Source organism: Furipterus horrens, unplaced genomic scaffold (genome assembly GCF_987537825.1).
Source record: "Furipterus horrens unplaced genomic scaffold, mFurHor1.1.pri manual_scaffold_6, whole genome shotgun sequence".
Lineage (NCBI taxonomy): Eukaryota > Metazoa > Chordata > Mammalia > Chiroptera > Furipteridae > Furipterus > Furipterus horrens.
The window spans coordinates 180,217,826-180,232,844 of NW_028327176.1; the positions used below are offsets into that span (position 1 = coordinate 180,217,826).

General features: G+C 47.4%; 1 protein-coding gene across 1 annotated transcript in view; it reads left to right on the plus strand.

Moving 5' to 3' along the window:
• Positions 1-15,019, plus strand: part of SASH1 (SAM and SH3 domain containing 1) — a 161,631-nt gene that overhangs the window by 76,093 nt on the left and 70,519 nt on the right. Inside the window, exons 3-4 of the mRNA XM_090279952.1 lie at positions 916-966; positions 1,108-1,157. Coding sequence (XP_090136078.1) covers positions 916-966; positions 1,108-1,157 — 101 coding nt within the window. The remainder of the gene's footprint in view (positions 1-915; positions 967-1,107; positions 1,158-15,019) is intronic.

Consider the following 15,019-nt stretch of genomic DNA (forward strand, 5'->3'; position numbering starts at 1 on the left):
TTTTTTTTTTTTTTTAAGCTTTTATTTATTTTTAGAGAGAGGGGAAGGGAGGGAGAAAGAGAGGGAGAGAAACATTAATGTGTAGTTGCCTCTCATGCACCCTCAACTGGGGACCTGGCCTGCAATCTATGCATGTGCCCTGACTGGGAATCGAACCTGTGACCCTTTGGTTCATAGGTCATTGCTCAATCTACTGAGCCACACCAGCCAGGGTGGGATATGTTTTTTTTTTTTTTTAAACTGAAGTAGAAGAATGTTATAGCACATGGCTTTATCTCTAAAATCATTTGATTCCTCTGCTTCTTCTTTTGACTTAATGATTTTCAGTGTAGTACTGACCGTGCCTTGCATTTATTTCATCTATTAACTGGATGCTGAGGGTTGTTTCTTTGTTGTTTTTAAATTTTCACCTAGGCTAATTTGTTTGTATATGGGAGCCTGGTGATTTTTAGGACTGCAAGGTAATACCAAGTTAACTTCTCACTTTCCTAAGGACACTTACAACGAACCCTACATTACTGAAACTATTCAGAAGTTTAAAACCAGATTGAACTCTGTTGTTGAAAAAAACAGACCACAAATGAGTCACTGTAAATTCTGTGTCTTAGTGAGGGTCTGATCACACTTACAGAATTATTTTACCATTAACTATCAGTATTCTGCAGTTAGGTTGTACTTATAAAATTGTCAGCAGTGTCAAGCGGTGACATTTGGAAAAGAATTCAATTTTATTTCAGAGCTCTCGTTTTAAAAATACTTTAGTTTTTTTCCAGAAAATCTGTGTATCCCCGCCATCTCCTCCCACTGTACCCTAGTGTTTCCCAAATTCCCCCATCTCTTGTTACATATCTATTTGTCTTTCCGGTGTGTGCCACGTTTGGAAGTCTCATTAAAGCAGCATCTGTTCTGTTTTAGGAGAAACCTGATGCCAGCCCCACGTCACTTCAGCTGCGGTCCCAGATCGAAGTAAGTAAGCACAATGACTTTAATCATCTATTTTTGCTTCTGCCCTTTTTTTTTTTCCCCTTTTTTAAGTGATATTCTGTACAAATTTGATGAAGCCTGCTGTGTGTTGGCCGTATTGACGCTGTGAACTTTCTCTCTTAGGAATCGCTTGGCTTCTGTAGTGCTGTGTCAACACCAGAAGTGGAAAGAAAGTAAGTTTCCCTGCCCAGGGTGAGAAATTCCGTGAAGGTGTCTTTTACGTCCGTGTTGATGGGTGATCGTGTTGTGTATGTTTTCTGGATCTTGATGTCAGTTTCCTTACATGTTGTGTGTATGTGTACATATACCTGGGTAGGCAAAAGTAAGTTTTTAAGTATCCACTTATGTTGGTTCTTAGCTAAATTACCAGCCGTTATTACCTAAAAGATAAATCATAAGTATGGATCTGAAATAATGATATGAAGAGAAATAATACAATTAAGTAATAAAATAATAAATAATACTACAAGAATAAACTGTTTTGCGTACTCACAATGTACATAGGGAAATAGTAAAAGTGTGTTTTCCGTTGTAATTCAGTTGGTGATGCCTAACAATTGTGCGAAAAGTTACTGATGTCACACTGCTTATTTTGAGTGTGTGAACCCTAAATAAATGCCTGGAGAAAGGCTTTTATTGGACAAAGGGAAAGGGCAGTGAAGTCAACCAAAATAGGGTTTCTTCTCTTACGTTATTAGTTTTGGCTATCCGATGAAAGTCATAAAGAAGCAAGGTACAAAATTAAAGTACATTCCGGAATAAAATATTTTGACTTGGTGGGTGACCTCAACACAGGAATAAATGCTTGTGACAGAAAGTGGCAAATGCTCGCTAACCTTAAAGGTATAATATTTTTGCTTCCTTTTCCTAACTTGGACCCTGTAATTTTTACTGTCATGGAAGATAATTCCAGGTTATATCTTGTATTTTCAGCATTTCTTTTAGGCAACTTTATAAAATAAAACAAATGTTTTGTTTTGTTTTGTTTTCCCCCCATATAGCCTTTTTCTTTTCTACTTTATTCCATTATAATTATGCTAGAATGTTCTATTTATGACCTTTGGAGGAAAGAAAGTTTAAGAAAGTCCACACATTTAAAGAGACACTTCCTTTGGCACAGGGCCACTTATGCCGTTTCATGCCAAGAGAGACATAGAAGTGCTTTAGGAATAAAGTATTTCTGGAATGAAAAGCACACGTTGGGAGAGCGTGTGTGTGCTTTGCAGCACAGCTCTGCCTAATCCGTGCACGTGTGTGCTGCTTGCCTGGAGCAGCTCCGAGGAGGGAAGGCTGCTTGGCCAAAGCTGCTGTTTTCAGTTGAAGAGGCTCAGCAGAGTTGGTTTAGGATTGAGGAATGTTGGGGGTGACGAGCCAAAGACAACCAAGGCCATTGCCCACTCAAGGTTAGAGGATCGACGTGCAATTAACATGACCTTCCTTTGCTTTAATTCCGTATAGTCTCCCAGCAACTTAGTAATGTGGAGGCGGAACTAGCCAAGAGGTTTGACTCAACATGGATTTTGAAACTGGAGGTACTGTAGTGGTGTTGAACTGAGCATGGGCAGAAGTATTGAGTGAGTGGGCTGTATGTTCACCTGACCCTTGTTGGCTACCTATATGGCATGATTCAAGCTGAGAACTCAGGTGTTCTCTCAATCTCTGAGTCCTTCAGGAAACACGAGATGTTTGTCTTTCCTCCTGAGCGGAAGTGACTCACCAACTTTGTACTAATCTTAGGCTGGACATTTCTCCTTCCCCTCAATTATGGGTAGTCATTCTTTCCGTGTTTATAGCCTTCACTTAGTGCAATGTGGCATGACTCTTGTGGCCAAGAGAGAGTGGCAGCCTCCTCTGAGGTTTAACAAAAAGAAACAAAATTGAAAACATACACACAACCCCAACCTCTTCATCTATAATACTGCCATTTTGTTTTTGTTCTTTTAAATGGTTTACCTAAACTTAGGTGTTTAAATAAACGAAGATTTTCCTACATTTCCTTCATTTTCTTATGAATAGTTTTTAAAAATAGTGGGGGTTTTTTTGTTTTGTTTTTTTGCTTTAAAGAACTTTTGGAAAATGTTAAACTTACAGAAAATTTGCACTTGTTCAGTGGACTTCCAGATAAGTTTTACTTAGACTCACCGATTTACATACTCTCTCTCTCTCTCTCTCTCACACATAAATCACTAATTATTATCGCCAAACTATGTGAGAATAAATTGCAGACGTCATAGCACACACCCCTAAATACTTAAGCATACATCTCTTACAGAACCACAGTATAATTACCAAATAGAGGAATTTTAATACCGACTTTCCTAATGTACAGTTTATATTCCAGTGTCTGTAATTCTCCCAGCAATATTTCTTACTGCACTCTTCCCCTGACACCATGCTTTTGTCTATTTATTTATTTTTAAAAGATTTTATTTATTTTCATTTTTAGAGAGAGGGAGAGGGAGGGAGAAAGAAAGGCAGAGGCACATCAGTGTAAGAGAGAAACATGGATCGGTTCGTTGCCTCTTGTAAACACCCTGACTGGGTGCCAAACCCACAACCCAGGCATGTGCCCTGGCTGGGAATCGAATCCCCCACCTTTTGCTTTGCAGGATGACGCCCAACTGAATCATACTGGTCAGGGCCCAATCCAACACTTAAAAAAAAAAAAAATCATTCATTGCATTTACATGTAATGTCTCTTGTCACATTTAATTTGAAAGGATTCCTTGGTTTTTCCTTGTTCTTCATGATATTGATATGTTTTAAGAGTGCAGGCTAGTTTTGTGAAATACTCTTCAATATATTAATTTCAATCATTTGATTAAGGTAATATCTGTTAGGTTTCTGAGAAGTTACATTTTTCCCTTTGCAATTAAAAAATACCTTGTGAGAGATCACCTGGGATTCTCTATATCTTGTTCCTCATCAGCCTTTTAACTAATGGTTTTAGATTCCTTCAGTGATTCTTGCCTGAATCCATTCTTATTGTGACTTGCAGAATGGTGATACTTATTCTTAAATTGATAATTATTTTGGATTAAATCTTCCAAAAAGGCTTTTCTAAAAAAATTGAGATCAGATTATTATTGAAGTAGGTTGCCTACAGTGTTTATATTGCATTATCTGTATTTGTGTTCTTGAGACTACAACTACTTTGAAAGGCAAAATCCTGCTGTTCTTCAGATCAAAATGCTTGCTGGTAGCTTTTCAAGCCCTAGAGGATGACCTGCCAACCAAAATAGCCTTCTGAGGCAGCCGTGTTGTTTTAGGGGCAGAAGTTTTCTTCTGCTTTTTATTTGAAAGGCCAGAAAAACTCAGTGAATAAAAGTGGACAAATCCTGCAGCAGCCGGCCCTGAGAAGCAGAGGAGTGGATCTCAATAGATAAGGTGGTTGTTGAGCCCTTGGCTCCTGAGGCTCCGGCCTTCCAGACCCACAGTCCCCCTATCCCACCCCAGTGGCTTCCGGGGTGTGGGGAGGGGCACATCCCATTTCTTTCCTTCTCCCCCAGTAAAAACCTGCTTAAGGATGGGATTGGGCATTATGATGCAAATGTCTGATTTCTAAAAAGAAAAAAAAATACATAGTCTTTTCCAGGGATATTTAGCATTTCACAGGTTTGAACTCTTACATTACAGGACTATATATATGAACAGAAGAGACTAAGGTGGGACTTTTGTAGGGGAGACAGGCAGTAGGAAGTCCTATGTCACTGCACCTGGATGCTCTGCCTTCTGGGGCTGTTAGGGCTCTGCTTGGCCTGATGATGTGGGTGACCTGCATGACAGAGAGACAGATAATAGATATCAAACAGATCTGCCCCTGACCATTTTGACAAAGGCCCCATTTATTCTTGTTTTCTTACAGTCTCTCTGACCCCTCCATATGCTTTCACTGAAAATATAAGATCAAGGGAGCTTTCATTTGAACTTCTTCTGTTGATATGTATTTACATCAGCTGTTGATGAGGTTACTTACTTGATTATACCCATCTTGGGTTTGTGTCAACTGGCTGAAAGGCGCACATTAGTTGAATGTCTTGTGACTCACCAGTTAGTCTCAAGACTATCTGGAAAGCAAGGCTTTTTTGCTTGGAAATATCTTTATAACTGTATCTATTAGGAATGAGTTTAGCTACAAATAGCATAAAGCATGGCCAATAGTGGCATAAACAAATCCAAGGTTCGTTAGATGCACCCTTGTTCCATGACTGGCGCTGAGGCTCAGGCGAGCCTTCGGGAGCCCAGACTGTTGTCTTTTGGGGGCGCTATGGATGTTTGTGTGTCCTCCTGTTTTAAAGTACCTGCTGCATCTTCCAGGTGGGTAGGAGAGGAAACTGGGTGAAGGGGCAAAGGTAAGAGGGCAACAGGCCACAGGTACATTTTTAAAAAGCTTTCCAGGAACTCTGCTTCCCACTCCGCTGTATCGCACTCATTTCCCCCTGCAGCACCTGCTCGGTGAGCCCTGGCTTTGTGTACAGGACCCCGTTCTGGGATCTGGATCTTGTGATGAAGAACGGACATGAGCTGCATGTAGGGAGATGAAATAGAAAAGATTTATATATCTTAAGTGGTACTTTGGAGAAAAATAAAGCAATGGAAGGGGCCCAGAATTGGGGCACTTGACCGCCATAGCCAGAGGGGAGTTTGGAGAAGTGAGTTTTTAGTTAGCGTGGAACAAAATGGGCTTCTTCAGAAAGGAGGGAGAATAGACAATGTGTAGAAAACTAGCAGTTTTTTTCACAATAATTTAACCTTTTATTTGTTTGTGTACACATATAAAAGCAGGGTAGCCTGAAAATTGTCTTAACAAAGAAGCTCTGTATCAGGGTTATTTAGATTCATTACTACTGGGGAAGTCACTGTTGGGGAGCCCATGGTTTTTTTTTTAGATGTTTCTAGATGCAAGGAGTCTTTTTGAGGGGGTTGGTTCTTACAGACTGAAAACTGGAAAAGAAAAGGCAGGAAATAGTCGCTAATGTTTATTTACTGCTTATTATGGACATTGACTCATTTAATACAGCAACCCTCTGAGGTTCGGTAGGATATCATTCCCAGTCACAAAAGCAGAAACTGAAGCACAGAGAGGTTAATAAACTGCCGAAGGCTATACAGCTAAAAACAGCAGCAGTTGAAACCTTGCACTCCAGTGGTTGGTTCTCTGGGAGGTAGGAGCAAGTTTTACTCTCTTCATATATAAGCCGGGTCTCAGTTATTTATTTATAGAGGCAGGAAGGTCCAAAATAAATCTAAGCTTCCCCTTAGCCAATATTTATAAGCTCTCTTTTAGTAAGTCTTTCACCAGAGTTGAACATTCCCTGATTTAAGTTTCCCTTTTTTCATTACCTATGACTACACTTGAACTATTTTATGGTGGAAAAGTCCAAAAATATATATAGCGTGATGGAAGAGGAAAGATAAATAAAAGGAGGGGAAGCCAGTGGAGCAGCGTTCTGGAGTAGGAGAAAACGGACGGACTGCAGTTGATGAATGTTCTAGATGCAGGCGTTCCCTCCATTCAGACATTGCTTCGCTCCCGGGTTGGTTTCCTCTGGCAAGCTGATTACCCTTTTGATGGTGTCAGCGTTTCTTCCTCCCCCTCAAAAACCTCAGTCTTCGCCTTCCCTTTTCAACCCCGGGGAAGAAGCCGCTGCCCCTGTTCACGTGTTGCAGTCCCTCTCACTCACGGGCGACTCTCTGGATTGCTTGCACCTCTGCGCTTTTCTTCCCTCCCCTGCGTCTTCTCCCCCAGCCATCTGCTCTCGGCCTACCTGTGCGCCTGCCTCGTCCCGTGACCTGCTCTCCAGGCGGGGCGAAGCTCCTGCAATTTCTCAGGCAGGCCATGTTCTCCCGCGGCATGCTGTGCCCCTGAAATGGAAGCTCCTTCTGGAGGGGTGTCTGTCCCCCACTGTCCCCATCTTCCCACCCGCTTTACCTGGGCAAGCTCCACGCAGCCTTAAAAAGTTTCCCTCTAGTCTTGGCTTCTCCTAGAGCCTCCCCTAATCTGCAGCGTTGAGGCGAAATGTTCTGCGGTTGGGTTTTCCTGCTATTTTTGCAGAGGACCACAGTCCACCAGGGCGCGCGCGCGCGCGCGCGCGCGTGTGTGTGTGTGTGTGTGTGGTCACCTCCCACTCGGAACTCTTAATCTTTTACATAAAAGACTTCCAATAATGGATAAATGAGGCTTGGGTGAGTGTGCACAAACTAGTGTAGTTCCTTCTTCACCCCGAGAAAATGTCGCTGTTCTCCCAAACCGTAATTCTGTTTCCTCCTCCCGTTACCGAGGTCAGTGATGAAACAGTAACTGCCCTGGAGGCCCCTCCCCACTTGCACATCCTTGCTGCATCGGGCACTGCTGATTTCCCTTCGCCCTGTGGCACCCTCCTTATATTATGCCCACTTTTTACACTTCCCTTTTGTCTGTCCACCCCTTGCTGTGGTGTTTGTTCCCCCGGGGCTTTTTACCCAGCCCGCCAGCTCTCCCTAGATACCCACGCCCGTGGCTTTGAACTGTTGTGCCTACTTGCCTACCTCAGACCTCGCCGTCTCTGCCGCGTCCCAGCCCGGGGACCTGCCTGCTGCAGCCTCTCGCTGGATGCCTAGACATTGCTGTCACCCAAGCAGTGCATTCTTAGAGCAGTAGTCATCACCCTTCTTTCCATAAAATCCCCCCCGTTTCCCTCACCCCTGAACAACCGCTAATCAACTTTCTGTCTCTGTAGATTTTCCTCTTCTGGCCATCTCGTGGGAATGGAGTCATAGGTGTTTCAAGTGACGAGCTTATTTCACTGAGCATAATGTTTTCCAGGGTTGGCCATGGTTCATTCCTTTTTACTGTATATAATGCCACATTTCGTTTATGGATTCATTGAAGTATATTTAAGGTTGGCTTGGCTTTCTGGCTGTTAGGAATAATGCTGCCATGCACATCTGTATCCACGTTTTTGTGTGATCATCTGTTTTCTAGTTTTAAAAAAATGTCACCTTATTTGAGATATAGTGCCCATACCATTCAAGTCACCTATTTAACAGGTACAACCCACAGGTGTTCACAGGTATGTGTCCCCATTCCTATAGTCAGCTTAGAACAGTGTCATCCCCTCTGGAAGCAGCCCCGTTACCCTTTGGCAATCATTCCTTTGTCTCCCGATGACCCCCAACCCTCAGCAACCACTAGTCTACTTTCTGTCTATACAGATTTACCCATTCTGGACAGGTCTTACAATGTGCACTCACACACAAGGCTTAAGTGCATTTTTGAAAAAAAACTTGTTTATTACAGCTCCATTAAGAATAGAACTTTGAATCTAATTTTTGGTAACTTTGTATCCCGCCTCTTAGAGATGTGTAAGAAAGTCTCCTTTTAGTAAGTTCTTTCCCCAGACGGTCCTCACTCTTCCCCAACGGGCTGGTTTCTAGAGGCTGGGCTGGGGAGGGGCTCTAGCTTCATTTCTTTGTGGAAGCCCCGGAGGCAGGGCTGGCCACCGGTGGTCATGTGGGCTTCTCCTCCTGTGAGCTCTCTATGCTCTGCTCCTTCTCCGTCACAGAAGTGAGCCCTCGAGACCCATGGGCAGGGGGGATCCTTTGGATCCTCAGCCCCCCTCGGGAACAGGCCAGATTCAGTGGGAACCGCTGATGAGGTCTGTGCGGTTGCTGGGAAATCCAGGTTGAGCCTCATTCCTGCCGCTGGGACGAATGCATCCTGTTTCCACATCCTGTTTGCGGCAGGGCTGTGGGTGGGGAGGGGAACGCCGGGTTTTTCCACGGGGAAGGCGCCCGTGTGCATTGGTGTGAGGAAGCTGTGCAGAGGCGTGTCCTTTATTTATTTTTATAATTTTTACTGCTTCATCAAGAATATTTTTTTAAGTCAACATTTTTTTTTTTACAATTTATTTATTTTTGTTTATTTATTTTTAGAGAGAAGGGAAGGAGAAAGAGAGGGAGAAAAACATCAGTGTGCAGTTGCCTCTCCTGTGCCCCCAACTGGGGACCTGGCGTGCAACCTAGTCATGTGCCCTGACTGGGAATCAAACCAGCGACCCTTGGTTCGCAGGCTGACGCTCAATCCACTGAGCCACAGCAGCCAGGCTGAGGCGTGTCCTTTAGAATGGTTCACACGTTGGCTCAGCCTGGTTCCGGTGGCTGGGTCCTTGCTTAGTGCCCCGCCCTCCTGGTAGGGCAGCACGGGGAGACCCAGGGGCCCCTGTCGTCCAATCCTTGGAGTGCATCAGGGTGGGAAGTACAGGCGGCACAGCAAGCTTGGGTTTTGCAGAGTGAATGGGCGGCACCAGGAACCAGGCATCACGTGTGTCATGTACATTATGTATCCTTTGCTTTACTCAGTTTACTGGTAGCGATCTGCCAGGGCTGTGGGCTCGAGGTCATGATCACTGTCCAGGGGGCTGGTGCGTTCAGGGCGCTCCCCACCTGCGATTGATCATCTGGATTATATCCCCCTCCCCCCACCCCCCGCGCACCCCAGTCCCCGGTCCTCGCCCTGGGCTTCAGCTCAGTTACACAGTGATGAGTGAGTCAGGTGGTCTCCAAGGTCCTTGCTAGCATGAGCCATCGTGCATCTTCTGACCCCGTCCAGAGCACGCTGTGCACCACCCAGCTCTGTGCAGCCTGTCAGCTCCGTGTCGACTGTCTGCGGGTGCAGCTTGCTGTCGCTGGGGCCGGCTTTGGTGTGGACAGAACCTGAGCCTGCATGTAAGCTCTGCTCATTGTGGATTTAGCTTCTCTAAGCCTCAGGCTCCTAACTGATGAAATGAGCACCATAGAAGCTCTTTCTGAGGCTCATTGTGCAAAATGCTTAGCATGGTGCCTCTCATATGATAGCTGCTTGCGTGTCCCCCGCCCCCTCTGTACTGTGGGGCGCTGACCAGGACCAGGGCAGTGTGGCCATAGTTTTTATCTTCGTTCTCATCAGGTGGGTCCACACACAGCTCACTGATGGCCACTTGAAATATGCCATTCGCACCAGAGCTTTCCTTGCAGGCCCCAAAGGGGAGGGGTGGGCTAGGGGACAGCCACCATTCTCACAGAAGCCACGCGGTCCGGCATGCCCTGAAGCATGTGTCTGTGCGGGCGGATCTGCGCCCGCTCACGTGTGTGCTGCGATGTTGCACAGCATACTTGAAGGGCTCAGCATTCCAGAACGCAGGAGCTCGGGGCAGGGGCAGCTGTGCCAGAATCCTCCACCTCAGCTGTTGCCTTTAGCTCCGTCTGGGAAGTGAGCCTGCAGCTGACCCAGCCCCGGCTCCCGTCCACACGCCTGGGCCGCATCCTTTCTGTGTGACTACGGGGGACAGCCGTGATGGCCAAGAAGTGCTCCATATGGCGGGTGGCTGCTGGCTATTCTCTCTTCTGCAGGTGAGGTCTTCAGAATACGGGGCCGGGGGTTGGGGGGGGGATGAGAGAGAGGCTGTCTGTAAATAAATAGATTTCTATCCCGGCAGGGATAAGGGACAACCCATACCTCCAATTTCCACGTATACATCCTTCTCACGAAACGGGTATGTAAATGCTCGTTTAACAGTTGAGGAAAACAAGGTTTAGAAAGACTCCACGAGTTTCCAAGATCAGGATCACAGCCTGGGGCGAGGCCGAGGTGGATTTCTGATCCAGAACCTGTTTATCCGGCAGAGTCAGGCCTCCTGTCATTGACTGCGCCACAAAGGCCACACACAAGGACTGTGGCTGAGGAAGGACCGGTTTGGGGCTCAGCCACTGAGAAAGTTTCATTGAGTAAATGTTTTCCGGATTTCTTTTGTATGGATGAGTGTACTAGGTCCTGGGAAGGTGGATGGGAGAGGAAAGGTAGCTGTCCTCTTGCAGCCCAGTGAAGACACGGTGCAAAGTTGAGGGACGCATGTGCAGAGGAACTGCTGGAGGAGGGGCAGCCTGTCCCGTGAGAGACAGGCGTGGAGCCGGGCACCACACAGATTAGGTATCAGTCAGAGCTCCATGGGAGAAGCTGACATTTCGTTACATTAATAAAGCGCTCTGACCATATGCATTTATGAGGACTGGTTCTGCAGCCAGGTGAGGCTGATGATGTGGCTTGAAGTCAACAGGACTGGCATTTGGGGCAAAAAAGATGCAGGACAGTGGGGAAAGAGGCAAATGCCACCTATAGGAACGGGCTGAAACCCATGTCATCTTTCCCCCTCCACCTTTAATGGCATGAGGAACCTGCAGAAGCAGCTGGCACCCCTCCTGCCACTGGAGCAGAATGGCCACGGGTCCAGGACTCGGAGAGCCCGAGGAGGGGACTTGGCAGGAATTTGAGCACTGCCGGCCTAGGTGCTGCCCTATGCACCCCATCACCCAGGGGACATGCAATGACAGGTGTCAGCTGTGTCCTGCACTGATCCTGAAGCAAAGGAGAAGAAAGGCTACTGCTCTCCTTCTGCTTATCGCATCCCACATGACTGTCTCTGTGGCCCACGCTGACCTGGAACGGTGCAGGGTGGGGATTCTAGGAAATGCCCTGCTGCTGAGCCAAACCTGTGGGTTCCCAAAGGACTGAGCATGGCAGGGCTGACCGGGGGTTTCTTAGGAAAAATGGAGGGGAAGGCCGTTCCGGGCAGAAGCAAGGTACGCCAAGGTGTGGAGGCTGGCACGGGGGAGGTCAGCGTCAGGGGAGGCCGAGGGCCAGCTCACAGGAGTTGCCTGAATGCTAGGCTTTGTACTTTAGGACTGTTGTCTGTGTGAAGAGGTGGGATTGGATGCCCCCCAGGAGACGGAACCAGTGCTACAGAGAGAGATCCTGAAGGTCTAAAACTTGGCAGAGCCTTTTTTTATTATGCTTCTGCCTTTAACATTCTTTCATCCACCGGCTCATACGACCTTAAGGAGCATCTCCTGCGTTCCAAGCACTGGGGATGTTACTCAACAGTAAACCCAGCCCCCGGCCTCTTATCTGAAGGTTTTGTCCAGGTAAAGCCTTACAGACAGACAGGACAACACTGGAAGAATGTTAACTGCTTGTTTTTATCTTACTGTATGCTGTATTCTTCTCTGAAATGATACTGCTGTCTGTGTCCCCGAGGTGTTGGACTAGAAGGATAAGGAGGGATGGATAGGATGTGTTTCCCAGTATCTGCTGAGTTAAGCCAGGGGCTCCAAGTGCATTCCCACATTAGAGTTGGCGAGCTTGTTGAAAAAGACAGACCCTCAGGCCCCGCCCAGGTGCAGTGACTTGGCTTCTCCAGGTGGGGAACTCCGGAGCCTTGAACATATTCCCCAGGAGGTTCTCAGGCAGCCAGCTTGCTTTTGTGCATTGCTGCCAACACCCATTTCTTGTCTGTTGGATTGAAGCTCTGTGGTTCCGCGGCACAGCTCAGTCACGAGGGGAGCAGGGGCCGCCCCGCTGACGCTGGCAGAGGTCACATGTCATCGTGGCGGCCCCAGCAGCGCTGCCTGCTATGGAATCACCTCCAGCAGATGCTGGTGCGTCACTTCAGATAAAGCCACGGGATCAGAGGGGCAGGCTGTGAAGCCGTCAGAGGGCAACGGGAGACCAGCCAGCGGGATGACAAAGTACCCACAGGGAGCCGCTTGGTGGGAGCAGAGGTGGAGGGCGTAGGGAGGGCACACAGGAGATGTGCGGGGATCTAAACACGACATTGGTACGGTGCCGGATGTTCCCTAGGCTTATTGTGGTGACGATTTCCCAGTGTATACAAATATGAAATCATCGTGTAGTGCCCCCGAAATTGACAGCATTGTCTGTCAGTCACCAAAAAAATGAGATCTGAGAAGACAGGTTCATGTGAATTTCCATTTTCATAGATTTGGTAACATACAACGTTTCCACCTACTGTTTCTGAAGAAATGAAAAGTGACAAAAACCAAAGGAAGGTTAAATTGGCTTATGTATGGCCGTGGCCACCACGGAAAGGACCCGCCCAGTCCTGGAGACCCTGGGGGGGGGGGGTGGCTGTCACTGCACCTCCAGCAGGGCAGCAAGGCTCGGAAGGGTCCCCTAGGCCCACAGCCCCTCCGACGCTGGCCTTCAGAGGTGGCTTCATGGACTCCCCTGCGCCCCTCAGAGCGGCTGACAGAGACAGGCAGGCAGCCCCGGCCCCCGGGTCCCTCCCCGGCTTCCTCTGCATCCACACAGCACAGCAGCCAGGGCGACCCGCATGCCCGGGCCCTGGTGAATGCAGCCGCTGTTTGTTTCCACTGAGAAACTTCTGACCAGCTTCCTGTGCCGTCTCCATGGAAACAGGCCGAGGAGATAATTGAACGGAGCCTCTCTTCCTCCCGTCGCCCCTCTCCCTGTCCCCACCCTGAGGCTGAGGCTGGTACAGGCCAGCGCTTCGCAGCTGGCCTCTCCCCACAGGTCCGGGCACATTGGAAGAGAATCGCAAAGGCCCGTTTTCCTTCCCGTGCCACCCTCTGCTGGGAGAAGTACCCCACACGCAGCCTGTCCCAGTCAGGGTGGCGGTCCGTCTTCGCACCCGTTCCTGAGCTGGGGCCCGCGGGGCACATGCTGATAACCAAATGGCTTTGCAGAGGAACAGCAGGCGCTGCCTGCCATCCAGCCAGCCTCAAACCTCAGCCACATTTCCTTGCAGAAAAGCTGTGCTTGGACCACGCACAGTAAATTTTAACGGGGAAATAGAGGGAAGGAATAATTTCACTCCCTTTACACAAAAACTGCAGCCGTGGAAAAAATGTCAAGAGAGCTGCTTACCTTTTTTTTTTTCTCATGTTATAAAACACTAGCTTTTGTGGTAAAAACCATGTGCTAAAAAAACCCTGTTTTATTTTGCTTTTGACAGTTCAGTAACTCTTAAGATACAAAGGCTTAAATAAAATTTAAAATTCACATCCAGGGCCCTAAAAGGAAGGCATTTAGCTTTTACTGGTTACATCCAACCCAGACCAAGTAGTAGGTGGAGTTCAAGGCCTTCTCCCTTTTTTAACACCTTAATTTGCGTGCCTGTGGAGGAAACCTCAAAGTCAGAGCTTCACCTGCGGCTGGGGACTCCAGTCTCCACGCCACCAGTGTGTACTTTCAGTGCCTGTATTTAGAGAAAGTGCACATGGTCTTGTGTCCTCACAGTATCGTTCCTCGTACTGTGAACACAGTGAGGACTAGACAGGAGAGTCCAGTACCTTCATGAATCCGATATTTTAGTGGGAAGAACATTGGTCTGGGTGTCAGGAGAGCTGAGTTTAAGCCCAGCTCTGTAACTTACAATAGGAAAACTCCCATGAACACTGCAGGCCTCAGTCTCCTCATCTGTGTGATGGGCTAGTTCTTTTCAGGGTCTCTGTGAGCCTCAGTTACACTGAGATATATATGAAGGTACTTGGTAAACCCAGACCCAGTGCTTTACAGAAGTTGGTCATTTTTACTCCTTAACCACTGAGTCAGGATTCTGTTCACTTATATGCAACCGAAAGCTGACTGCAGTGTTGAAGGAAATGCAGGTGTATTTTTTTTTCATATAGCAAGGAGTCTGGAGGTAGGAATTTCAAGGCTGGTACAGCTGCTCGAGGAAGTATTTTCTCTCCTCCACCATCCATAGCATGGGACTCTCTTCCGTATGAGGGAATGACTGCTGCTTGGTCATTATGCCCGTGGTTTGGGCAGTGACCGAGTGGAAGGGCAAAAGGGCAAAAGACATGTGAAAAATGAGTCAGTCGTTTTTATTACAAAAACACTAGCTCTCCCAGAAACACCCCGCTGTAAAGATCCAGCTGCATCTTCTTGGGCAGTTACTGGCACCTGGCCTCGGCTAGCTGCCAGGGGGTGTGGGGCAGGTGAGTATTTTACAGGGTACACTGCTACCCCAACAGAATCAGGGTTTTTTAGTAAGAAAGAAGATGAGCATGGATATGAAAATGGGAGGCACCCGGCCTTGCCTGCTGAAACCACCCACTCCACCCTTGTGCCTTTGCAGCTTGCCCATATAATCTACCCAGTGATGTTGTCAACACCTGGAAGGCGTGGGCCATGTGTACATGTCCCTCAACAAGCTGAACAGGGCTTTGTTATCACCACCAAACAATAGATGCCAAA